Consider the following 26,044-nt stretch of genomic DNA (forward strand, 5'->3'; position numbering starts at 1 on the left):
TAATCAGCCTGCAATTTTCAGGTGTTTTTCCTTTTTTATCAGGTGTTTAAAACCAATTATTTTCATGTATGGGGTTGGACACTTATTTCTACTAAGTGGAAATAATGGAAGTATTTGCTAAGCTTTGGTAATGATTTCTATTGGATGTAGACATTAGAAAGGTGTGAGACTCTTGTTAGTATTTGCACCATGTGTTGCAAATCATTTTACTTTCCAAAGTTTATCCCAGGACGATGAACTATACAGGTTTATTTGACCTTAACAGATCTAGTGTTGTATATGTCTTGTGGTTCAATAATTCAATGGTGAGAACTTAAAAAAAATATTTAGGGGGGGAAATTCGGTTGGATAGCGCCTCTGGGGGCACTAACTGGGTGCTAGGAACTTGGCGCCCGAGTGCGGCAAGTTTAGCACCACTCGCAAAATTGACCAGTTTTGCGGCGGCGCTAATCACTACCGCCACGATCTCTTGCGCCTGCAGATCATGCCGTCAGTCGAGCATGCAATGCCCCAGTAGCACCCTGGACCGGATATTGAGTCGTGCCCCCTGCCGCTAGGAAAGACCGGTAGAGGGGAACGTTTTCAAGTCTGGAAGGGGCTGGGGAGTGCTATTTAAAGGCGGGCGCTTCCTGCCTTGTCGGCAACATTTTTGGTACACGCAGATTGAGGGAGAGAGACGTCTGGAAAGATTTACCGCTGTCCTAAGGCGTTTTGGCCCTCAGCACCACCTTTGAGTGTTGAGCTCTTTCCCTGGGCCTATCCATTAGTGCTTCCAACACAATTGCTTTAGAGGTGTCTCCAAGCTGAGATTCAAGGCTGCAATGAGCAGGGTGTGGCTGGCCAGCAAGATGGCCCCTCCCCTTTAAGAACTGGATGGCGCCAGTCTGGCTTCCATGGTAACTGACATCCTGAACTTCAGTAGCATTCTGAGGTAGCGCTTTGCTCCCCGATGTTTGCGCTTTAAGAGAGGTGTGTAGCGCTCGATTTAGCGTTCAAATCACCTCCAGGGGCGATAGAGGCGAATTTTGCAGTTGGAGGAGATGATTAGCGCCGGGTGCTAAACTTTGCGCCCGGCCGATATTAACGTCCCTAAATGGGCGATATGCAATTTTCCCCCCTTAGTTATATTTTTGCTAACCAATTTCTTCCTATTTCTATTGCAGCTGGCAACAATGATCAAACTGATGCAGATCCAGGTAACTGTTACATAATTAGAACAGTACAGGAAACTTTGTGCTATCCGGCACCGACTGGACCGAGCTGCTGCCGTTCCCTCCATACTGCCGTACACTCCAGAGCTAATGTTGAAACATACGGAGATTCTCCGTATGAATCAACAAACCCTGTTGCTTAGCAACAGCCTCTAAACAGTCGGCAAGCGTCTCTAGCTGAAGCTGTTGCTTAGCTACAGACCTTGCACAGCTTGACTGTTCAAAAAAAGAAACGAAAGGAATAAAAAACGGCTCTTGATTTTTGCCGGTGGCTCCAGCTTGCCGGACGGTTCGCCTCCAGATAACTCAAAAGTTTCCTGTAATTGTACTGTTACAGTCGCTTGATTTTTCTCAACATACTGACTAATGTTTGCCCCCACGCTGTCTAATTCCTAAAACTGAAGGGTAGCGTACAGATATGTTGTTCATCTGCACTATCCTAAGTCAGTGTGTCAGATCAGATCACTTGTTTCTTATCCCAGTCACTGCCTAGATTAGTTCCTTTCAAAACTAAAATTAGATGCAGATAGCATTGAGCACTAGGAGCTATATTGCGCAGATAAAGTATGTTTTTTGTTAAATTACTGCAGTTTCCCTGAAGCCTGTGGTTTGGGTGGGGCAGGTGGGTTGGAAGAAACTGATGCCTAAGTTAAAATTCTAAACTATTTGTGGGATAAATGCAGTTCATTTCACTGCATTGTACAGGATATATAGCAATGACCTACCACTGATAACCAAACTTAAATTTATGATTGACATTAATTGGTGTTCCCTTTGATTCCATGGACTGCGTGGCAATGTGTCATCAGAAACTTCAGTTACAGAAACTAAAGCCTACATCAGTGGAGCCGAAAATTCAAAATCAAATGGAACGTAATTTGGGTTACTGTCCTAACTTCCATATACAAAGAGGCTTTTATCCAAATGGGGTTGAGGGATTCACTGGGACATTGTTTCTTTTAAGTCAGCTAGGGGTCAAATTAAAAAACAGAACCTCAAGGGTAATAATCTGAGCCACAAGCGAATTTGGCTAGGACAAATCAAATTAGAGAGTTAAATGCGTGGCTCAAAGACTGGTGTGGGAGAAATGGGTTTTGCTTCCTGGGACACTGGCACCAGTACTGGGGCAGGAGGGAGCTGTTCCGTTGGGACGGGCTTCACTTGCCAGTGCTGGCGGATCATATAACTAGGGCTGTAGAGAGGGCTTTAAACTAACTAGTGGGGGGGAGGTTCCTAGAGAGCAAATAATAAAAATGACAACAGAGAAGGTCATAGACTTAGGTAGCAGTGGGGAAATTAAAAACCAGACCGTGTCAGGAAGTGGCAGAAGGTATGGAGTAAAAGGTAAAGTAATAAAAAGGGCAAAAGCAGGAACTAAGTGTCACAAAACATCTTTGAAAGTTCTCTATCTGAATGCACGTAGCATTCGTAACAAAATAGACGAGTTAATGGCACAAATAACTACATATGGGTATGATCTTGTGGCCATTACAGAAACATGGCTGCAGGGTGACAATGCCTGGGAATTAAACATACCAGGTTATTTAACGATCAGGAAGGACAGGCAGGAAGGAAGGGGAGGTGGGGTGGCTATGTTAATAAAGGAAGGAATCACTGTAATACAGAGAAATGATATTGGGTCAAAAGACCAGGATAATGAAACAGTTTGGGTGGAGGTAAGGAATAATAAGGGGAAAAAAACACTAGTGGGCGTAGTCTATAGGCCTCTGAACAGTTGCAAATCTGTTGGATGGAGTATCAATCAGGAAATAGTTGAGGCTTGTAATAAGGGAACATCTATAATTATGGGGGATTTTAACTATCATATTAATTGGACAAATCAAATTGGGCAGGGCTGCCTTGAGGATGAGTTCATTGAGTGTATTAGGGATGGGTTTCTTGAGCAGTATGTAACTGAACCGACCAGGGGGCAAGCAACCTTAGATCTGGTCCTGTGTAACGAGACAGGATTAATTAAAAATGTCCTAATAAAGGATCCCCTTGGAATGAGTGACCATAACATGGTTCAATTCCATATTCAATTAGAGGGTGAGAAGGTTGGATCTCAAACAAGCGTGCTAAGCTTGAATAAAGGATACTATGAAGGTATGAGAGCGGAACTGAGTAGAGTGGATTGGGAAAATAGATTAAAGGGTAAGACGATACATGATCAGTGGTGTACATTTAAGGAGTTATTTTACAACTTCCAAAAAAAATATATTCCACTGAGAAGAAAAGGGTGTAAAAGAAAAGACAGCCATCCGTGGCTAAGTAAAGAAATTAAGGATAGTATTCAACTAAAAATAAGGGCATATAAGGTAGCCAAATCTAGTGGGAGGATAGAGGATTGGGAAAACTTTAAAAAAGACAGCAAAAAATAACAAAAAGATTGATTAAGAAAGGGAAGATAGATTATGAAAGTAAATTAGCAAAAGATATAAAAACAGATAGTAAGAGTTTTTATAGTTATATAAAAAGAAGAAGGGTGGCTAAAGTAAATGTTGGTCCCTTAGAGGATGAGACCGGGAAATTAATGGTGGGAAATATGGAGATGGCAAAAACACTGAATGAATATTTTGTATCAGTCTTTACAGTAGAGGACACTAAGAATATCCCAACACTCGACAAACAGGGGGCTATAGTGGGGGGAGGAGCTAAACACGATCAAAATCACTAAGGAAGTGGTACTCGGTAAAATAATGGGACTCAAGGCGGATAAATCACCTGGACCTGATGGCTTACATCCTAGGGTCTTGAGGGAAGTGGCGGTAGGGATTGTGGATGCATTGGTAATTTTCCAAAACTCGCTGGACTCAGCAAAGGTCCCGGCAGACTGGAAAACTGCTAATGTAACACCCTTATTTAAAAAGGGCAGTAGACAGAAGGCTGGAAACTATAGACCGGTTAGCCTAACATCAGTGGTAGGTAAAATTTTGGAGTCCATTATTAAGGAGACAGTAACAGGACATTTGGATAATAATTTAATAGGACAAAGTCAGCATGGTTTTATGAAGGGGAAGTCATGTTTGACAAATTTGCTGGAGTTCTTTGAGGAAGTAACATATAGGGTGGATAAAGGGGAACCAGTGGATGTAGTGTATTTAGACTTCCAAAAGGCATTTGACAAGGTGCCACACAAAAGATTACTGCTTAAGATAAAAAAAATCACGGGATTGGGGGTAATATTCTGGTATGGGTAGAGGATTGGCTATCTAACAGAAGGCAGAGAGTTGGGATAAATGGTTCATTCTCAGACTGGCAATCAGTAACTAGTGGTGTTCCGCAGGGGTCAGTGCTGGGTCCCCAACTCTTTACAATCTATATTAACGATTTGGAGGAGGGGACCGAGTGTAACATATCAAAGTTTGCAGATGATACTAAGATGGGAGGGAAAGTAGTGAGTGAGGAGGACATAAAAAACCTGCAAGGGGACATAGACAGGCTAAGTAAGTGGGCAGAGATTTGGCAGATGGAATACAATACTGGAAAGTGTGAGGTTATGCACTTTGGCAGGAAAAATTGTAGAGCAAGTTATTATCTTAATGGCAAGAAACTGGAAAGTACTGAAGTACAAAGGGATCTGGGGGTCCTGGTGCACGAAACTCAAAAGGTTAGTATGCAGGTGCAGCAAGTGATTAAGAAGGCCAATGGAATGTTGGCTTTCATTGCTAGGGGGATAGAATATAAAAATAGGGAGGTATTGCTTCAGTTGTACAAGGTATTGGTGAGACCGCAGCTGGAATACTGCATACAGTTTTGGCGTCCATACTTAAGAAAAGACACACTTGCTCTCGAGTCAGTACAAAGAAGGTTCACTCGGTTAATCCCGGGGATGAGGGGATGGACATATGAGGAGAGGTTGAGTAGATTGGGACTCTACTCATTGGAGTTCAGAAGAATGAGAGGCGATCTTATTGAAACATATAAAATTGTGAAGGGGTTGGATCGGGTGGATGCGGGGAGGATGTTCCCGATGATGGGTAAAACTAGAACTAGGGGGCATAGTCTTAGAATAAGGGGCTGCTCTTTCAAAACTGTGATGAGGAGGAACTACTTCACTCAGAGGGTGGTAGGTCCATGGAATATGCTGCCCCAAAAAGCTGTAGAAGCTACATCATTACATAAATTTATAACAGAAATAGACAGTTTCCTAGAAGTAAAGGGAATTAAGGGTTATGGGGAGCGGGCAGGAATTTGGACATGAGTCTAGGTTCGGATCGGACATGGCCCTGTGGGTAGAGGAGCGGGCCCAGGGGCCGTGTAGCCTGATCCTGCTCCTATTTCGTGTGTCTAATTCTGTTAGATTCAGGAGATGGTTCTGTGATAGTGGATTGGCGGTTAGGATCAGATCAGCCATGATCTTATTGAATGGCGGAGCAGGCTCGAGGGGCCGATTGGCCTACTCCTGCTCCTATTTCTTATGTTCTTATACAAAAGCATGTAAGCGCATCCTAACCAAATGCCAGCTACATTCTGTTTTTTGTCTTGTCAGCAGCAGTTTGTTCTGTTGCTTGCATGTCTGGAAAGGTGTTGTTCAATCTTTTCACGTTCATTTTTGTTTAGAATCTTTAATCTTTTGCAAGCTTTATCACATTTCACACTTTTCTGGGTTTTAACTTCTATTCAGTAGTTGACATCAACTTCATGTTTTGGGGGAAGTTTATTTAGTATTGTAGCATGCTATAAATTAAAGTAATTGGAAATGACTGAAATTCACAAAGACAAAAAACAATATGGGCAGGAGTTTCTGCTAGGTTGTGCTGGTTTCTTTCAGCGCAATTCACCTGAAATTGGCCAAACCAGTGCAAACGATCGTCGAATTTTAAGCGTAAATTACGTTCAGCGCAAATTGAGTTTCCATGATCTTTTGCGCTAGTTTTAAAAACATCGTGCTAGAAACTGGGCCTGCCCAAACGCCTAACGGATAGAATTAATCACCATGGCGAGTTTCCGCAAATTGTGGCTTTTTTATTCGTTCATGAAATGTGGGCGTCGCTGGCAAGGCCAGCATTTATTGCCCATCCCTAGTTGCCCTTGAGAAGGTGGTGGTATTGTAGCATGCTATAACTCAAAAGTTATTGGAAATGTCTGAAATTCACAAAGACCACTGCAGTCCGTGTGGTGAAGGTACAGTGCCGTTGGGGAGGGAGTTTCAAGATTTTGACCCAGCGACGATGAAGGAATGGCGATATACTTCCAAGTCAGGATGCTGTGTGACGTGGCGGAGTTGGTGTTCTCATGCACCTGCTGCCCTTGTCCTTCTAGGTGGCAGAGGTCGCGGGTTTTGGAGCTGCTGCCGAAGAAGCCTTGGCGAGTTCCTGCAGTGCATCTTGTAGATGGTACACACTGTAGCCACGGTACGTCGGTGGTGGAGGGAGTGACTGTTTGTTTAAGATGGTGGATGGGGTGCCAATCAAGCGGATTGCTTTGTCTTGGATGATGTTGAGTTTCCTGAGTGTTGTTGGAGCTGCACTCATCTGGGCAAGTGGAGAGTATTCCATCACACTCTTGACTTGTGCCTTGTAGATGGTGGAAAGGCTTTGGGTAGTCAGGAGGTGAGACGCATGCCGCAGAATACCCAGCCTCTGACCTGCTCTTGTTGCCACAGTATTTATGTGGCTGGTCCAGTTCAGTTTCTAGTCAATGGTGGCCCCCAGGATGATGTTGATGGGGGATTCGACGATGGTAATGCTATTGAATGTCAAGGGGCGGTGGTTAGACTCTTGCTTGTTGGAGGTAGTTATTGCCCGGCACTTGTGTGGCGCGAATGTTATCTGCCACTTATCAGCCCAAGCTTGAATCTCATCCAGGTCTTGCTGCATGTGGGCATGGACCGCGTCATTATCTGAGGAGTTGTGAATGGAACTGAACACTGTCATCAGCGAACGTCCCCACTTCTGACCATATGATGGAGGGAAGGTCATTGATGAAGCAGCTGAAGATGGTTGGGCCTAGGATACTGCCCTGAGGAACTCCTGCAGCGATGTCCTGGGGCTGTAATGATTGATCTCCAACCACCACAACCATCTTCCTTTGTGCTAGGTATGACTCCAGCCAGTGGAGCGTTTTCGCCCCCCAATTCCCATTGACTTCAGTTTTATTAGGATTCCTTAATGCCACACTCTGTCAAATGCTGCCTTGATGTCAAGGGCAGTCACTCTCACTGCACCTCTGGAATCCAGCTCTTTTGTCCATGTTTGGACCAAGGCTGTAATAAGGTCTGGAGCCAAGTGGTCCTGGTGGAACCCAAACTGGGCATCAGTGAGCAGGTTTAAGTGAGCAAGTGCTGCTTGATAGCCCTGTTGACGACACCTTCCATCACTTTACTAATGATTGAGAGTAGACTGATGGGGTGGTGATTGGCCGGACTGGATTTGTCCTTTTTGTGGACAGGACATAGCTGGGCAGTTTTCCACATTGTCGGATGGATGCCAGTGTTGCAGCTGTACTGGAACAGCTTTGCTAGAGGCGCGGCTAGCTCTGGAGCACAAGTCTTCAGCACGACAGCCAGGATGTTGTTGGGGCCCATAGCCTTTGCTGTATCCAGTGCGCTCAGCCGTTTCTTGATATCACGTGGAGGGAATCGAATTGGCTGAAGACTGGCTTCTGTGATGGTGGGGACCTCGGGAGGAGGCCAATATGGATCATCCACTCGGCACTTCTGGCTGAAGATGTTTTCAAATGCTTCAGCTTTGTCTTTTGCACTCACGTGCTGGGCTCCACCATCATTGAGGATGGGGATATTCATGGAGCCTCCTCTTCCCGTTAGTTGATTAATGGTCCACCACTGTTGACGACTGGATGTGGCAAGACTGCAGAGCTTTGATCTGATCTGTTGATTGTGGGATCGCTTAGCTCTGTCTATAGCATGCTGCTTCTGTTTTTTAGCATGCATGTAGTCCTGTGTTGCAGCTTCCCCAGGTTGGCACCACATTTTTAGGTACGCCTGGTGCTGCTCCTGGCTTGTGTTCTACACTCTTATTGAACCAGGGTTGGTCCCCTGGCTTGATGGTAATGGTAGAGTGAGGGATATGCTGGGACATGAGGTTAAAAGATTGTGGTGGAATACAATTATTTTAAGGATGGGCAATAAATGCTGGCCTTGCCAGCGACGCCCACATCCCATGAACAAATTAAAAAAAAGACATTCTGCTGCTGCTGATGGCCCAGTTTTGAGCTGCTAGATCTGTTCTGAATCTATCCCATTTAGCACGGTGGTAGTGCCACACAACACGATGGAGGGTGTCCTCAGTGTGAAGATGGGACTTCATCTCCATGAAGACTGTGCGGTGGTCACTGCTGCCATGGACAGATGCATCTGCGACAGGTAGATTGGTGAGGACGAGGTCAAGTCGTTTTTTCCCTCGTGTTTCTCTCTCCACCTGTCGCAGGCCCAGACTGGAAGCTGTGTTCTTCAGTACTCGGCTGGCTTGGTCAGTAGTGGTGCTGCCGAGCCACTCTTGGTGATGGACATTGAAGTCCCCCACCCAGAATACATTCTGTGCCCTTGCTATTCTCAGTACTTCTTCCAAGTGGTGTTTAACATGGAGGAGTGCTAATTCATCAGCAGAGGGAGGCATGCTAATTTGCATGATTGCTGTGTGCAGCCAGCGCTAAACGCGCTGTTGACTGGCTGCACGCTCAGCAGGAGGCCCAAGTTTGTGAGGCTAGCACCACTTAAAGCTAGCCTCCACTACTTGAAGCCAGCCTGAACCTCTTGTAGGGAGGTGCATTCTGGCTGGAGCAGCTGTTGGAATTGTTTGTGGAAGAGAGTCGGAACTGTTCGTGGAAGGGAGTTTGAGCAGGAAGAGAGTGAATTATGGCACAACAGGGGAGAGACGGTGCTCCAAGGTTCTCTGATGCTATACAGGAGGCCTTGGTTGGAGGAGATGGAGAGGAAGAGCGAGGTCCTCTATCCACAGGAGGCCCTCCAGGTAAATTCAGCGAAGGCAGTGGGAGCAGATACCCATCGGAGTCAAGCCGTGAGGACCTGGATGCAATGCCGCAAGAAGTTCAATGACCTCACACAATTGTTCAAGGTCAGTGAATTCATCTTCAAATTCCATATTTCACCAACTGCACGACTAGCCTCAGCAACTGCTCAATGCACTGCACCCCCATCACTCAACTACCAACTTTATCAATCAGGATTCATACCTCACATTAATAGTTTCACCTCATCCTCGCACAATTAGCACTGCTGCAAGCCTCACATCCACATATTGCAGTCTGCACACACTGCCAACTATTCAACCATAACAGGCACATCGCCCAAGCAGATTGCACCACACTCACTGACTCACTTCCCCCTCTCTTGCAGGACAAGTTGGCGCATAACCGGAGGCAGCAGGAGCTAACCACTAGATACAGCTGGATGTCCTTGCTCCAATGAAGGAGACGGTGGTTGCCATCACTGGAGCGGCCATCGATGAGGCCGTGGCCAGCGGTGGGACTGAAACCATTGAAGATAAAGGTATCCTCCGACCTAATCCTCCTTCTCACATCCCACTTCCTCTTCATCCCACAATCTCTTTTAATTTACTGCAGATTGTATAAGCATGCACCCCTTGTTTTCCTCCCCATCCCTCACCACAACCCTACCCATGTGCCTTTCTCCTTTCAGATACCCAAGAACTGCAACCTGGCCAGGTAATGGTGGAAGAGCAGGAAGACAGTGATGAAGAAGAAACACCGTCACTCGATTTCACACTCGCAACCACCAGCTCAGATACTGACACTGCCCGTAATTTAGAAATAGCTTTGAGGCAGGATCTGAACGTGGTGAGACACTAGGCACATGTGGCCTGCAGCCAGGGCAGGGGAGCATAGGTGCCAGCTCACCGGAGGGCAAGGTCGCACACGAGTTCTGCTGCAGAGGACTCGGGTGAGCCAGTTCAATGGTTCGGGCTACAGAAGAAGGCTAATGGCTTTGTACAAAGAAATGCTTGGTGCATTGGCAGGCCTGCTAGAATGCCTGTGTGCAATATCCAGGAGCATGGAGGAGTCCGGCACCAACTTGACACATAGCTTGGAGCCCATCCTTTCCAGCATGAAAGTGGTGGCCAGCTCCATTAGCACACTTGCGGACCTAACTATGATCCAGCGGCTGATGCCTAAGCTTCCATAGCAGCACAAGCAAAAGCCACACAACGTCTCGGTGCTGCAGTGGAAGCTCAGGCTTCTGTCATGCAAGGTCAGCTTACTGCCATCGTGGCTGCGGATACCAGTGTTCAAATGGGCTTGCAGGGTGTCATATCAGTCCAGCAATCTGTCCTCCAACAGATTACTAGGATTGCTGGGGAGTGAAAGTGGCTCTGGAGCACAAATCTGCTGTCCTGTTAGGATGACCGCATTCATCCATCCACCATTGCCAGTCTGCCACTGCCCTTGCTATTGCTTGTCAGCCAGCTAGCCCAGACTGCTGCCGCCCATGCTGAGATGGTACAGTCTGAAGCTGGACCTTCTCAGCCCAGAGCTGCTCGAAGTCATCCTCCAAGGCCATCTGCAGTCACCCCCACTAAGTCAGCAGCCTTCCACCAGCCATGCTGCAGCTACTGGGGTAGCATGGCATAGGAGCACTAGGCCAGGCAAAGGCACACTGGAGACGGGCACTAAGGGAATGCACAAGGGTGATGATAGCATGGTTTGATTTATAAATTTGGTTTGGAATGTTTGTTTTGTATTTGCTTTTATTTTTGCATTGTGGCCGAGCGGACGCTGTGATGATCAGTAACAGAGGGATGGTAAGGTGTAGGACTGTTGTTCAATGGGGAATTGGGTTTGCATTTACTGGTATTGCAGTCGGATGAGTCGTTCCTGGACAGCCCGGCCAGAAAGGGGCTATCTAGGTTTCCTTCTCCTCCTGCTGCTCCTCAGCTGGTCGCTGTATAGGTGGTGATGAGGGCTGTGCTCTCATGGTGGCAAGGTTGTGCAACAGACCATCACGAACCTTGACACGTGCTCTGCCGAGTACCGCAAGGCTCCTCCAGAGCGGTCCAGGCAGCAGACGCATTGTTTCAGCACACCAATGGTGTGCTCTTATCACATTTTGTGTGGCAGCACGTCTTTCGTTGTATGCATGCTGCCCACGTGTGCATGGGTTTCACACCGGAGTCATGAGCCAACGTGTCAAAGGATAACTCTTGTCGCCCAGCAGCCACCCTCTGCTTTGTCGTGGTGGCTCAAATGCAGATGGCACTGTGGACTGCCGCAGAAAGACTGCTACCAGGATACTGTGTGTTTATGGTCTAACGGAAGTCCAGGGAAACCCAGTCTTGTAATGTCATGGTGCCCAAAAATCAAATGGCATTAGAGCAACTTGGTTCCGTAGGGAATCCTGGGAACAAAAATGACTGATAACCTTTAAGTAACTATCATCGTATCCCAACACGAGAGTAACGCATCCATGTTTGTTCTGAATGTAGTGAAGCTTCTTCAGGTGTTTTATTTATTCATTCTCGGATGTGGGTGTTGCTGGGGAGGGTGCTATTTATTGCCTGTCTTTAGTTGCTCTGAGATTGTTATGGTGGACTACCTTGAACCACTGAGTAGTGGTTTGATACAACCAAATGGCTTGCTAGGCCACTTCAGATGGTAGTTAAGAGTCAACCATGTTGATGTGGGACTGGAGTCAAATATAGACTAGACCAGGTAAAGCATAAGGGAGATGGAGGGTGTTGTTGAATTCAAGAACCCCTGCCAAGAATAAAGCAATTGTACTAATGTATATCTTCCAGTTTGCAAACTTTTTGTCTGCATACAGTTGAGGCACACCAGTGTTACTATCGTAATTAGAATTTCAATTCATAGACCTCAAGATAGAGGATTTTTTAAACCAAAAATGCCTCAGTGATTTTAGATCACTTGGGTTTTTTTTTATAAAAGAGTTTTCCAATTGGAATGCACACTATGGCATTTGCCGGTTCGCCACATAGTTTAGAGACACTTGTGGATTATTGTGTAATGGGATGATAAAGTTTTGTAACTTTGTAATAGTTAGACCCTGCAGGATTAGTTGGTGATTTGTGCAATAAATTGATTCAACAACAGCAACAACAACTTGCATTTGTACAGTGCCCTAATGTTTAAAAAAAAACCTGGTGCTTCACAGGCAAAATAATTGTCTAATCCATGTCCGTGAAGTGGAAACATTTATTTATTAGTACAGCCATTTTGAAAAGACCAAGTTTTAGTTTTTTTTAAAACCACATACTGAAGACTTGCAACTTTTCAAATTTGTCTGGGCCTTCGAAAACTTATTAGGACACTTTGAAGTGGTGTAGAATGTCACAGTGACTTCTTCAGCCGATTCAAATATAGGGACATTAGTAATCCCAGTTACTCTGATGTCTATGGGTGTTTTGGATGTTGGAACTCAGTGCTGATTTGCCCATGTTATTTCTATGCAGGTAGGATTTTTACAGATGGAAGATGAGATATGGTACTGCATGCCTCAGCCCTCATTCAGTGGCTTGGCTCTTGAGAGGATGAGCTAAGCTATAAATATAGTTTCCTCTTGCAATTGTAGGCAGTTTGCAATTGTGGCAAAAAAACATCCACTTTAAAGTTTAGAATACTGAGTGACTAGTATGAATTAATCTCTGGATAGCAAGTGCAATCCTTTGGGGTATGACTTTGAGCCAACTAGCTCACAAAACCCGTTCCTCTTAAGTGAAACCCGCCTCCACATTTCCAGTCTCTTAGCCACACCATAAGCCATCACTCTAAAGTTTGTTTACTTAGTGATGACTTGCGGTGTCGTTGGGAGACTGGAAGTGGGTTGGGGGATGAGTTAACTTACCGGCTGTTGAAGCCTTTCTTTCTGAGTGACATTCTCCACCATATCCTCTCCTATTTTGAGGATGGGCAATTAAGCACAACCCCCCCACACAAAATGGAATTTAAACAAGACAGGGTAGGCTTTATATGTCTTGTGGAGTTGGAGTATGGATCTTTAGTTTAGAATTGGAGGTGCAGTGCTTATTTTTTCTACATAGTGCAGGCAGTCTGTTATTACTATTAAAGTATGTTTACCATATTGGCAACTTTTCAATTAAGTGCCTCTTTTTTTCTGGGAATGCGTCTGATTTTTGCTGAAAAAGGTACATAACTGGGATTGTTTCATCCAAAATGTTGTAGGAGAGACAACTCATCGATGTCCATTCTTTCTGAATGTATTTTAAATTCTGGATTAACCAAATCATGGAATTATGTAGAAATTGTTCCTGGTCTTTGAATCCTAGAAAACCCTGCTTTACATAGACTTTACAGATCAGATGTTGACTGATTTGAATGCCCTTTAATCCCAGAACTGGCTCTTCTTTCCCTGTACCTGAATAATTAATTAAAACCATTGATAAAATTACAATTTGACAAGTACTCAAAACAAAAATAATCCAGCAGCTTTTTAAAAAGGGGATAAGGATGCACTGTTTTCTGTGGCTTTTGTCCAGTTGATCGGTGGCCCATGCAGTAGATCTTCATTTAGAGAATAATGTCTGCCTTGGGTTTAGTTGTGGATTAATCCTGGCCTTGAATCAATATTATTTACCAGTTTTAATAGTGTATTAAATATACCCCAAAATACTATGGTGTGATAATGACATTATAAAATTCAAGTACTTTTTAATAACTTCAATCTGTTATTATTTGAATAGGTTATAACTGTGAGAAGGAGCCATCTGAAGTAGCTGTACAAGAAAGTTTGAAACCTACCTGTGTGTGGAGTGTAAAGGAAAGCAGTGAAGTATTTGCAGGTTAGTGTCCTTGGGGGAAAAAGTCTACAAAGCAGTATGTGCAATATTTTAGTTCTAGTTTGTAGATTCAAGAACATGTTCTTCATTTTGCACTTCTTGGTATTTTGAGTAGCGGGAAATGGAACTATGATGGCTGATGGAGAGTTTGTTTCTATGGTTTTCTTAATCTAATTGCAGTCAGGTCTGATGAACAGAAGCAAGTATTTACCAAGTTTCCACTTGCATATAATAGACTCTTAAGCACTTTTATCTAATCTTGCTCATGTATTCAATCTCCACACAAAAACGAATAGACCATCATTGAGACAATAGGGAATCACTGGGGCAATTTTTTATTATAACACTGGGCCCATAGACGTCCTTCGTTTAGCCCTGAGTGCATAGGGCTTTGTTCTAGAGATGCATCTCAATTTTTTTTTGCTGCTATCATTTGCAGGAGTACATTATGTTAGGGCACAAGGAAAAAGTTAATCTTGATAAAATTATAGAGATTTCAGCACGGGAGAGGCCATTTGTCTCAATGTGCCTATACTGGCTCCACATTGGAGCTACTTGGTCTAATCTGATTTCTTTGCTCTTCATCCATTTTAATATCTCTTAAATGTCATGATTGACTCTGCTTCAATAGCCATTTGCAGTCATGCATTCTATCTTCTAATAACCCTTTGCATTAAACCATTATTTCTAAGTTATATTTCCATTCTGTTTTTTCCAAATAGACTACATCTATTCTGCGTCCTCCTGCATTTGTCCTCACAGTTTGCCATTCCTCCTATTTGATGTCATCAGCAAGTGCTGATATTTCCTCCATATCCATGTCTAATTTCGGTATATGGAGAACGAGAGATGCCAACACAACTCCACGGCACATCATTAGCTGAATCTTGCCAATCTGAGAAGCAGCTATTTATTTCTACTCTGTTTGCCATCCTTCAGCCATCTCTCTATTTTGCTACTTCAACTTTAATGTTATGGGCCTTAATCTTTGCAACAAGTTTGTTTTATATGGCAATTTATTAAATACATTTTGAAAGTCCAACTATGCCACAGCCTTTTCAAATCTGTGTTTTTCCTGGATTAGCCCATCCTTTTGTAAGTATTAATGTTATCCCTCATTATTTTTGCCACTGTTGACTTGAGCCTAACTTGTGTACAGTTACCTGGCTGATCATTTCCTCCATTTTTGAACATGTGTAATACTTTCTGATTTCAGAGAATTTTGATAACTTCTGATTAGTGCTGCTATTTCATCACCAACCTCTCCTAAGTATTCTTCAATATAGACCCCTCTGGACCTGAACTTCAAGTTCTATTAGTTGTTTAAAACAGTTTACTTTATCATTTTTTTTTTAAATACACATTTATTTTAGTCTTGCTTAGAAAGTCAACTTCTGGTCTTGGAATGCATATTATTGCTGTCATGTTCAAGGTGGTTGATTGAAGACCTGCATTGCTTTGGTCAATTCTTCACTCTGGTCATCTTCTTTTGGCTTTAGCCTTTTGTCAGTTGTAGTGTGCATGGGAGAAACCATAAAGAGTGGAAGTAGAAAGTAGATGATTGATGTTTAAATTAATAAATTAAAATGTACAACTAATAGACTCAGACAAGAATAGTGTATCAATGTTTGGATTCTTGTGCCCAGCAATGGCCATTTTGAATTTGGTGTGAAAGTGTAACATACACCTTCTAATCGTGTGATTATTATTTTTTAACTTTCAGACTGCGTTCAAACTTCAGAAATGTGTGATTTCTTCTATCCCTTAAAGACAGAGCATGAGGATAATAGGTCCATTGCCATCTGCAAGAGCTTAAATTGGAAGACATTTTCTTGTGGCAAACTGGTGTTGGGTCCATACAAAGAAAAGGGTTGTCAGATGGTTTATAAAGATACCATGGTAAGTTTTCCCATGTACTGATTTATTCTTCATAGAAACCTTGGATCTGTTGTATTTGTTAAATACTATTAGTTTTATTAATTTTACCCCTCCACTTTGACCTGAGTCCTTTTGGGCACAAAGCCCCATGCAACTATCACCTCCACCCTTGCTAAGCTTCGCTAGATGCCTGTTTCCCAGCCTGTAGCCTCCAGTGATCCAGACTTGAGATCTACTTCTCATACCATCAGAGGAGTGTGCAGTGATGCATTTTGGTTGGAAGAATGAAAAGAGGCAATATAAACTAAATGGTACAATTCTAAAGGGGTTGCAGGAACAGAGATACCGAGGGGTGTATGTACACAAATCTTTGAAGGTGGCAGGACAAGTTGAGAAGGCTGTTAAAAAAGCCAAGGATTCCATATACTTTTTTAAAAATAGAGGAATAGAGTACAAAAACAAGGAAGTTCTGTTAAACCTTTATAAAACACTGGCTAGGCCCCAGCTTTAGTATTGTGTTCAATTCTGGGCACCGCACTTTAGGAAGGATGCCAAGGCCTTGGAGAGGGTACAGAAGAGATTTGCTAGAATGGTACCAGGGATGAGGGACTTCAGTTATGTAGAGAGACTGGAGAAGCTGTGGTTGCTCTACTTAGAGCAGAGAATTTTAAGAGGAGATTTGATAGGTGTTCAAAATCATGAATGCTTTTGATAGAGAGTAAATATGGCAGAACTGTTCACAGTGGCAGGAGGGTCAGTAACGAGAGGACACAGATTTAAGATGATTTGCAAAAGAACCAGAGGCAACATGAGGAAACATTTTTTTATTCAGTGAATTGTTGTGATCTGGCTTGCACTGCCTGAAAGGGTGGTGGAAGCAGATTCATAGAATGGCTACAGCCGGAAGAAGGCCATTCGGCCCATTGAGCCCGTGCCGCCTCTGCAAGAGCACTTCAGCTAGTCCCACTTCCCTGCCCTTTCCCCATAGCCCTGCAAATTTCTTTCCTTCAGATACTTATCCAACTCCCTTTTGAAAGCCGTGATTGAGTCTGCCTCCACCGCCCTTTCAGGCAGTGCATTCCAGATCCTAACCACTCGCTGCGTTAAAAAGTTTTTTCTTGCGTCGCCTTTGGTTCTTTTGCCAATCACCTTAAATCTGTGTCCTCTGGTTCTCGACCTTTCTGCCAATGGGAACAGTTTCCCTCTATCTACTCTGTCCAGACCCATCATGATTTTGAACACCTCTATCAAATCTCCTCTCAATCTTCTCTTCTCCAAGGAGAACAACCCCAGCTTCTCCAGTCTATCAACGTAACTAAAGTCCCTCATTCCTGGAATCATTCTCGTAAATCTTTTCTGCACCCTCTCTAAGGCCTTCACATCCTTCCTAAAGCGCGGTGCCCAGAATTGGACACAGTACTCCTCCAGTTGGGGCCGAACCTGTGTTTTATACAGGTTGCTCATAATTTTCACACTTTTGTACTCTATACCTCTATTCATGAAGCCTAGGATCCTGTAAGCCTTTTTAACTGCTTTCTCAACCTGCCCTGCCACCTTCAATGATTTGTGAGCACATACCCCCAGGTCTCTCTGTTTGTGCACCTCCTTCAAGATTGTACCTTTTAGTTTATATGTCCTGTTCTCATTCTTTCTACCAAAATGTACCACTTAACATTTTTTCTGTTAAATTTTATCTGCCACGCGTTCGCCCATTTCACCAGCCTGTCTATCTTCCTGAAGTCTTATCACTCTCCTCCTCACTGTTCACTATACTTCTAAGTTTTGTGTCATTTGTAAATTTTGACATTGTGCCCTGTACACCCACGTCCAAGTCATTAATATATATCAAGAAAAGCAATAGTCCTCGAACGGACCTCTGGGGAACACCACTGTATACCTTCCTCCAGTCCGAAAAACAACCGTTCACCACTATGCTCTGTTTCCTATCATTTAGCCAATTCAGTATCCATGCTGCCACTGTCCCTTTTATTCCATGGGCTTCAACTTTGCTGGCAAACCTATTATGTGGTACTTTGTCGAATGCCTTTTGGAAATCCATGTACACTACGTCAACTGCATTACCCTCATCAACCCTCTCTGTTACCTCATCAAAGAACTCAATCAAGTTAGTTAAACACGATTTGCATTTAACAAATCAGTGCTGGCTTTCCTTAATTAATCCACACTTGTCCAAGTGACTTCATTTTGTCCCTGATCACTGTTTCTAAAAGCTTCCCCACTACCGAGGTCAAACTGACTGGCCTGTAGTTACTGGGTTTATCTTTACACCCTTTTTTGAACAATGGTATAACATTTGTAATTCTCCAGTCCTCTGGCACCACCCCCCCCCCCGTATCTAAGGAGGATTGGAATATTATGGCCAGTAACTCCGCGATTTCCTCCCTCAATTCCCTCAGCATCCTAGGATGCATCCCATCCGCTCCTGATGACTTATCTACTTTAAGTACAGCCAGCCTTTCTAGTACCTTCTCTTTTTATCAATTTTTATCCTATCAAGTATCTCCGCTACCCCCTCCTTTACTATGTCCATGGCAGCATCCTCTTCCTTGGTGAAGACAGATGCAAAGTACTCATTTTAGTACCTCAGCCATACCCTCTGCCTCCATGCATAGTTCTCCTTTTTGGTCCCTAATTGGCCCCACCTCCTCTTACTACCCTTTTACTATTTATCTGCCTATAGAAGACATTTGGATGACCTTTTATGTTGGCTGCCATTCTATTCTCATACCCTCTCTTTGCCCTCTTATTTTCTTTTTCACTTCTCTGACCTTTCTATATATAGCCTGATTCTCAGATGTATTTGCAACCTGACATCTGTCATACGCACTCTTTTTTTTTTTCTGCTTCATCATATTCTCTATCTCTCAACATCCAGGGAGCCCTGACTTTAGTTGCCCTGCCTTTCCCGCTAGTGGGGATGTACCTCAACTATACCTGAACTATTTTCTCTTTAAAGGCAGCCCATTGTTCCATTATAGTTTTGCCTGCCAATCTTTGATTCCAGTTTACCTGGGCCAGATCTGTTCTCCTCCCACTGAAATTGGCCTTCCCCCAATTAAACATTTTTATTCTAGATTGCTCCCTGTCCTTTTTCTATAGCTAATCTAAACCTTATATGATCACTGTTCCCTAAATGTTCACCTACTGACACTTGCTCCACTTGACCTACCTCATTCCCCAGAACCAGATCCAGCAATACCTCCTCACTTGTCAGGCCAGAACATTCAAAAGAGAATTGGACAAATACTTGAAGGGAAAAAATTTACAGGGGAGTGGAATTAGTTGGCTAGCTCAACCACAGGCACAATGAGTGGGGAAAACTGCCCAAGTATGTCCTGTCCACAAAAAGCAGGACAAATCCAACCTGGCCAATTACCGCCCCATCAGTCTACTCTCAATCATCAGCAAAGTGATGGAAGGTGCCATTGACAGTGCTATCAAGCGGCACTTGCTCACCAAAAACCTGCTCACTGATGCCCAGTTTGGGATCTGCCAAGACCACTCGACTCCCGACCTCATTACAGCCTTGGTCCAAACATGGACAAAGGAACTGAATTCCAGAGGTGAGGTGAGAGTGACTGCCCTTGACATCAAGGCAGCATTTGACTGAGTGTGGCATCCAGGAGCCCTAATAAAACTGCAGTCAATGGGAATTTGGGGGGGTGGGGGGAAACGCTCCACTGGCTGGAGTCATACCTAGCACAAAGGAAGATGGTAGAGGTGGTTTAAGGTCAATCATCATAGCTCCAGGACATCGCTGCAGGAGTTCCTCAGGGCAGTGTCCTAGGTCCAACAATCTTCAGCTGCTTCATCAGTGACCTTCCCTCCAAGATAAGGTCAAAAATGGGGATGTTCGCTGATGATTGCATAGTGTTCAGCACCATTCACAACTCCTCAGATAATGAAGCAGTCCATGCCCGCATGCAACAAGACCTGGACGACTCTCGGGCTTGGGCTGGTAAGTGTCAGAAGTGCCAGGCAATGACTATCTCCAACAAGTGACCATTACCATTGCCGAATCCCCCACCCTCAAATTCCTGGGGGTCACCATTGACCAGAAACTTAACTGGACCAACTGTGGCAACAAGAGCAGGTCAGAGGCTAGGTATTCTGCAGCGAGTGTCTCACCTCCTGACTACCCAAAGTCTTTCCACCATCTACAAGGCACAAGTAAGGAGTGTGATGGAATACTCTCCACTTGCCTGGATGAGTGAAGCTCCAACAACACTCGAGAAGCTCAATACCATCCAGGACAAAGCAGCCCGCTTGATTGGCACCCCAGCCACCACCTTAAACATTCACTCCCTCCACCACTGGCGTACCTTGGCAGCAGTGTGTACCATCTACAAGATGCACTGCAGCAACTCGCCAAGGCTTCTTCATCAGCACCTCCCAAACCCAGAGACCTCTTCCACCTAGAAGGACAAGGGCAGTAGGCGCATGGGAACACCACCACCTGCAGGTTCCCCTCCAAGTCACATACCATCCTGACTTGGAAGTATATCGCCGATCCTTCATCGTCGCTGGGTCAAAATCCTGGAACTCCCTACCTAACAGCGCTGTGGGAGTACCTTCACCACACGGACTGCAGCAGTTCAAGGTGGCGGCTCACCTCCACCTTCTTAAGAGCAATTAGGGATGGGCAATAAATGCCTTGCCAGCAACGCCCACATCCCATAAACGAAGTAAAAAAATGTTAAGTGGCCTCCTTCTGTGCTGTATCTATGAACTGCAATACAAATGCTGTTGTGCACGTGAAAAAAAATTCCAATTATATGTGTGAGCCTATTTAGTGTCCATGATATTGCTGGCATCGATTGATTTGTGTGGACCACATGGCTTAAATCTCAAAATGGATTGGTTCCTGCTAACTATATGGCCATTTTGTATTATGTAGTTAGCATTCATGGGCTCTGCTGGGATATCGGAAGTCATATTACTGACCAGCTGTTGATACTGAGCACCTTCAGGAAAGGAGGTGATCCATTTGGCTGACTGTCTTCAGGCTGCATTTACCTGCTTCTAGTGCAATCCCACTCTCCTATCTGTTACGGATTCTCCAATGTCTTAGTCAACATGTCGAGGTTTTTGATGAGCTGGGCACTATGCCAATCTGACTTATTTTGCTGAAACAAGTTGCTTGCACATAAAACCTTACAGCCCAGTATAAGTGTTGTGGCAGCTGCTCGTTCTTCAGTGCTAATCTCTCACTCTGGGTGGATTTTTCCAACCTAGGCGGGTCCAGGGTGGGTGACGTTTGTGGCGTATGGGGACCCCGCATCTGTCTCAATCCCGATCTCCAACAAGATTTTCCATTGATGGGGCTTGTTAAGCCCACCCAGCGAGGTTCCCGGCCAATTAATGGGAAGCAGGTCTGATGAAGTCATTTGATGACGCGCCCTCAGCCAGTTTCTTTAAAGGGACCATGTCCACATTCATTTTGACAGTTGTGCTGTCAGTGTTCTGCAGCATTGAGGTGCTGCAAACACTGACAAAGGTACACGGTTACACCAGGCTCTCCCATTACTCCCTCCATATGTTTATGGAGGGAGCCACAGCACGCAGGGAGGTTCTCTTTGCTTCCAATGGACGGAAGAGACCTCCCCAGGAAACCAATGCAGTCTGGTTGCGCATTGCACAGGAGGGCACAAGCAGGGATGTCGTCAGGAGGACCAGGCTGCAGTGGCGCAAACCTTTCAATGATCTCGGTAGATCACAAAACATTACTGCAAAGCCACACTCAGCCTCATCTAGAGTCATCTTTTGTTTCTTAATTTGTCCCATTACCATCTCCTCTTGCATTGCACCATCATCCCTTTTGTCTTTTAATCTCTCCTGTCTTCCATCCTATCGCAGACCTTCCCTTTGTTCTTTCCTCCCCTCCCCCCTTTCCCTGCCCCACACTTGCTTAAAAATCTGTTACTTCTCCAACTTTTTCCAGTTCTGACGAAGGGTCATCGACCTGAAACATTAACTCTGTTTCTCTCTCCATGATTCTGCCTGACCTGCTGAGCGTTTCCAGCATTTTCTGTTGTTGCCTCGGCCTCATCCTGCTGTACCACTCATCACATCCCCATCACTCTGCCTTCCCTACCCTACTCCTGCACATCCTTACTCACACCAACTTACCTTGCACCTCCACCCATCCCTCTCTATCTACATTATCACTTTCCCATCTCACTAGCCACTCCTCACACTCCCCCCTCATCCTTATCCAATCATACCAACTAACAAGACACAAGGGTAGGCAGTTGGGTGTTATCGCCAATGTTCATGTGAAGTTTCTGTTGATGTGTTGTCAAACATTGAAATCTTTATTTTCAACACTCTGCTGCATTGGACAGATCTGTGTGCACCTTTGGAAGTGGTTTAGTGAATTGCAATGAATGGTGAGACATAACGGTACCCCCTGCAATGGTGATGAGTGTGAAAGGAATGGCTTGGGCATTGTAGGGATGCTTTATGGTGTTGGTGTGGGGTGGTGCCAACCTGGCGCATCATGTGGCAGCCAGCGTGTACAGCGTCAAATGAAGTAAATGTGGCCATGGTGAGGCCATCCCTGGCCTCCCAGGCAGCAATGTGCTCCAGTGCTTGATGCCCTGTGTCCTGTGCAGCATCAGGTGATTGTGGAGAAGGTTGGTGCTGATGTTGGTGATGCTGATGTGCCTGGTGATGGTGTTGGGGCTGATCGTGGTGGGACTCTGAGGACCAAGGTGAGATTTTTTTCAAGGGCACTGATGCTGATGGAATAGATGGCAGCTGAAGTTGAGAAGACAGAAGCGATCTGTCAATGGTGAGAGAGGTTGCTCAAAGGAGGTGACACTGGATAGAGAGTTTGCTCCAAACACTTCAAACCTCCAAAAAGCTGAAAAGTGTATTCCAAATCCTGAAGTCTCCAGTTTCTAAGATTGGAAATTGAACAGCTGTAAAATGGTAGTTTTTATTCCACTTTTGCAGTTGTCAACTATTCACAGCAATGCAGTCATTGAGAACTTGACACACTTACCTGACGTGATCCCCGAGCGTCGGGAACCTTGTAAAAAAAACATGGAAAATTTGTTCGAACCTAGTAAAATGCTGCTTAAATATTAAATGGCAACAAGAGCAGGTCAGAGGCTAGGTATTCTGTGGCGAGTGTCTCACCTCCTGACTCCCCAAAGCCTTTCCACCATCTACAAGACACAAGTCAGGAGTGTGATGGAATACTCTCCACTTGCCTGGATTAGTGCAGCTCCAACAACACTCAAGAAGCTCGACACCATCCAGGACAAAGCAGCCCGCTTGATTGGCACCCCAGCCACCACCTTAAACATTCACTCCCTCCACCACCGGCGTACCGTGGCTGCAGTGTGTACCATCTACAAGATGCACTGCAGCAACTCGCCAAGGCTTCTTCGGCAGCACCTCCCAAACCCACGACCTCTTCCACCTAGAAGGACAAGGGCAGCAGGCGCATGGGAACCCCACCACCTCCAAGTCACACACCATCCTGACTTAGAAGTATATCACCGATCCTTCATCGTCACTGGAACTCCCTCCCTAACAGCACTGTGGGAGTACCCTCATCATACAGACTGCAGCGGCTCACCACCATCTTCTCAAGGGCAAATAGGGATGGGCAATAAATGCAGGCCTAGCCAGCGACACCCAGATCCCATAAGCAAATTAAAAAAAATAATAATAATAATCAACTTTATTGTCATTGTTAGTGCACAAGTGCAGTACAACGAAATGTAGGCTTGCGGCTCCCAAGAGTGTACATTTTGATTGAGACATTTAACATTCAACATTCATTTGGCTTGTAATGCATAAACATAATAAAGTGCATTACCTTTAAGCAGCTTCTAAAGTATCTCAATTGCCTGACCCAGCTCTTAGTGCTGGGTCTGCAAACCGCAGGCAGAGCCGGCACTTGAGAAATGAACAAGGAGGTGGGTTCAGAGCGGACTTCCGCCCTGCTGTCCATCACTACCATTTTGACAGCGAACCTGCCCTCTGAGCGCTGGCAAAATTCCACCCCCTCTGTCTGCTCAGCCAGTGCAAAACTAGGAATCTGAATATTCAGCAGTGTGTTCACCTTTTTGAAACCAGCCCAGGCAAATTCAAACAGAACCTTGCTGATTTCCATTCTGGATCCAGTATTTAAGAAGCCCCCAACCATTTGTTGGCTTGCAGTTATTTAAATAGACAGGTATACTCTACAATGGAGCTATATTTCTTTCCAGGTTTTGGTAACAAACTTTATTAAACATTAAAATCTCTAATGGCACTTTTTGAAAGCATTGATTCTATATAGGCTGTGGGAAAATGCAGTACTTTGAGGTTCAACTACAGTTTATTACGTGGTCTCTAAATTACAAACTTTTCAGTCTGCGTGCCCAGGATCACAAATTGGTACTTTCTTATGTTGATGCAGCTGCCATAATACTGCATCAGCTGATTTTTAGCATTAGAAGAATCCTGGGTGTGGCTTTTGTGATCGAACATAGCTTCTTTTTTGATGTGCGTTAATTGTATTACAGATATTTCACATCCTAAAAGGAGACCTAGGTGTTACAATATACCGTACCACATACCATCTCAAAGAAGGGGATTACTTCTTTGTGCCTTCAGGTAAATGATCTTTTACTTTGATTTTTTTTTAAATTTATAATTTACAAGTAGTTACTGTGTTTCATTTTAGAAGCACCTATAGAGTTATACAGCACAGAAAGAGGCCCTTCGGCCTATCGAGTCCGTGCCGGCCATCGAGCCCCGTCTATTCTAATCCCATTTTCCAGCACTTGGTCCGTAGCCTTGTATGCTATGGCATTTCAAGTGCTCATCTAAATGCTTCTTGAATGTTGTGAGGGTTCCTGCCTCTACCACCCTTTCAGGCAGTGAGTTCCAGATTCCAACCACCTCTGGGTGAAAAAGTTTTTTCTCAAATCCCCTCTAAACCTCCTGCCCCTTACCTTGAAACTATGCCCCCTGGTTATTGACCCCTTTACTAAGGGAAAAGTTCCTTTCTATCTACCCTATCTATGCCCCTCATAATTTTGGACACCTCAGTCAGGTCCCCCCTCAGCCTTGTCTGCTCTAAGGAAAATAACCCCAGCTTGTCCAGCCTCTCTTAGCTGAAGCGCTCCAGCCCAGGTAACATCCTGGTGAATCTCTGCACCCTCCAATGCAATCACATCCTTCCTATAGTGTGGCAACCAGAACTGCACACAGTATTCCAGCTGTGGCCTAACTAGCGTTTTGTACAGCTCCATCATAACCTCCCTGCTCTTGCCTTCATTAGCCGAGGCATAGAATATAAGTATCCCATATGCCTTTTTAACCACCTTATCTACCTGTCTTGCTGCCTTCAGGGATCTATGTATATGCACACCAAGGTCCCTCTGATCCTCTGTCCTTCCTAGGGTCCTACCATTCATTGTGTACTCCCTTGCCTTGTTAGTCCTCCCAGAATACATCACCTCACACTTGTCAGGGTTAAATTCCATTTGCCACTGTTTTGCCCATCTGACCAAGCCATCTATATCATCCTATAGCCTGAGGCTTCCCTCCTCGCTATTTACCACTCCACCAATTTTCGTGTCATCTGCAAACTTACTGATCATACCTCCTACATTCATATCTAAATCATTAATGTACACAACAAACAGCAAGGGACCCAGCACCGATCCCTGCGGTACACCACTGGACACTGGCTTCCAGTCACAAAAACAACTTTTGACCATCACCCTCTGCCTCTTGCCACTAAGCCAATTTTGGATCCAATGTGCCAAGTTGCCCTGGATCCCATAGGCTCTTACCTTCTTGACCAGTCTCCCATGTGGGATTTTGTCAAAAGCCTTGTTGAAGTCCATGTAGACTACATCAACTGCACTACCGTCATCCACACACCTCGTCAACCCCTCTCAAAATTCAATCAAATGGGTTAGACATGATCTCCCCCTGACAAAGCCTTGCTGACTATCCTTGATTAATCCTTGCCTCTCCAAGTGGAGACTAATTCTGTCCCTCAGAATTTTTTCCAATAATTTCCCTACCACTGATGTTAGGCTCACTGGCCTGTAATTCCCTGGTTTATCCCTACTACCCTTCTTGAATAATGGTACTACGTTAGCTGTCCTCCAGTCCTTTGGCACCTCCCTTGTGGCCAGAGAGGTTCTGAAAATTTGTGCCAGAGTCCCT

At 44.7% G+C, this 26,044-nt stretch overlaps 1 protein-coding gene across 5 annotated transcripts in view; it reads left to right on the forward strand.

Moving 5' to 3' along the window:
- LOC147124655 (uncharacterized) overlaps positions 1 to 26,044 on the forward strand; it is a 176,738-nt gene that overhangs the window by 145,149 nt on the left and 5,545 nt on the right. For all 5 annotated transcript variants that reach the window (XM_085991062.1, XM_085991090.1, XM_085991079.1 and 2 more), the window contains 4 exons: positions 1,164 to 1,196; positions 13,868 to 13,966; positions 15,687 to 15,862; positions 24,385 to 24,475. In XM_085991062.1, the coding sequence (XP_085847188.1) occupies positions 1,164 to 1,196; positions 13,868 to 13,966; positions 15,687 to 15,862; positions 24,385 to 24,475 (399 nt within the window). The remainder of the gene's footprint in view (positions 1 to 1,163; positions 1,197 to 13,867; positions 13,967 to 15,686; positions 15,863 to 24,384; positions 24,476 to 26,044) is intronic.

Source organism: Somniosus microcephalus, chromosome 1 (assembly GCF_052327205.1).
Source record: "Somniosus microcephalus isolate GS21.2 chromosome 1, FLI_Smic_1.0, whole genome shotgun sequence".
Lineage (NCBI taxonomy): Eukaryota > Metazoa > Chordata > Chondrichthyes > Squaliformes > Somniosidae > Somniosus > Somniosus microcephalus.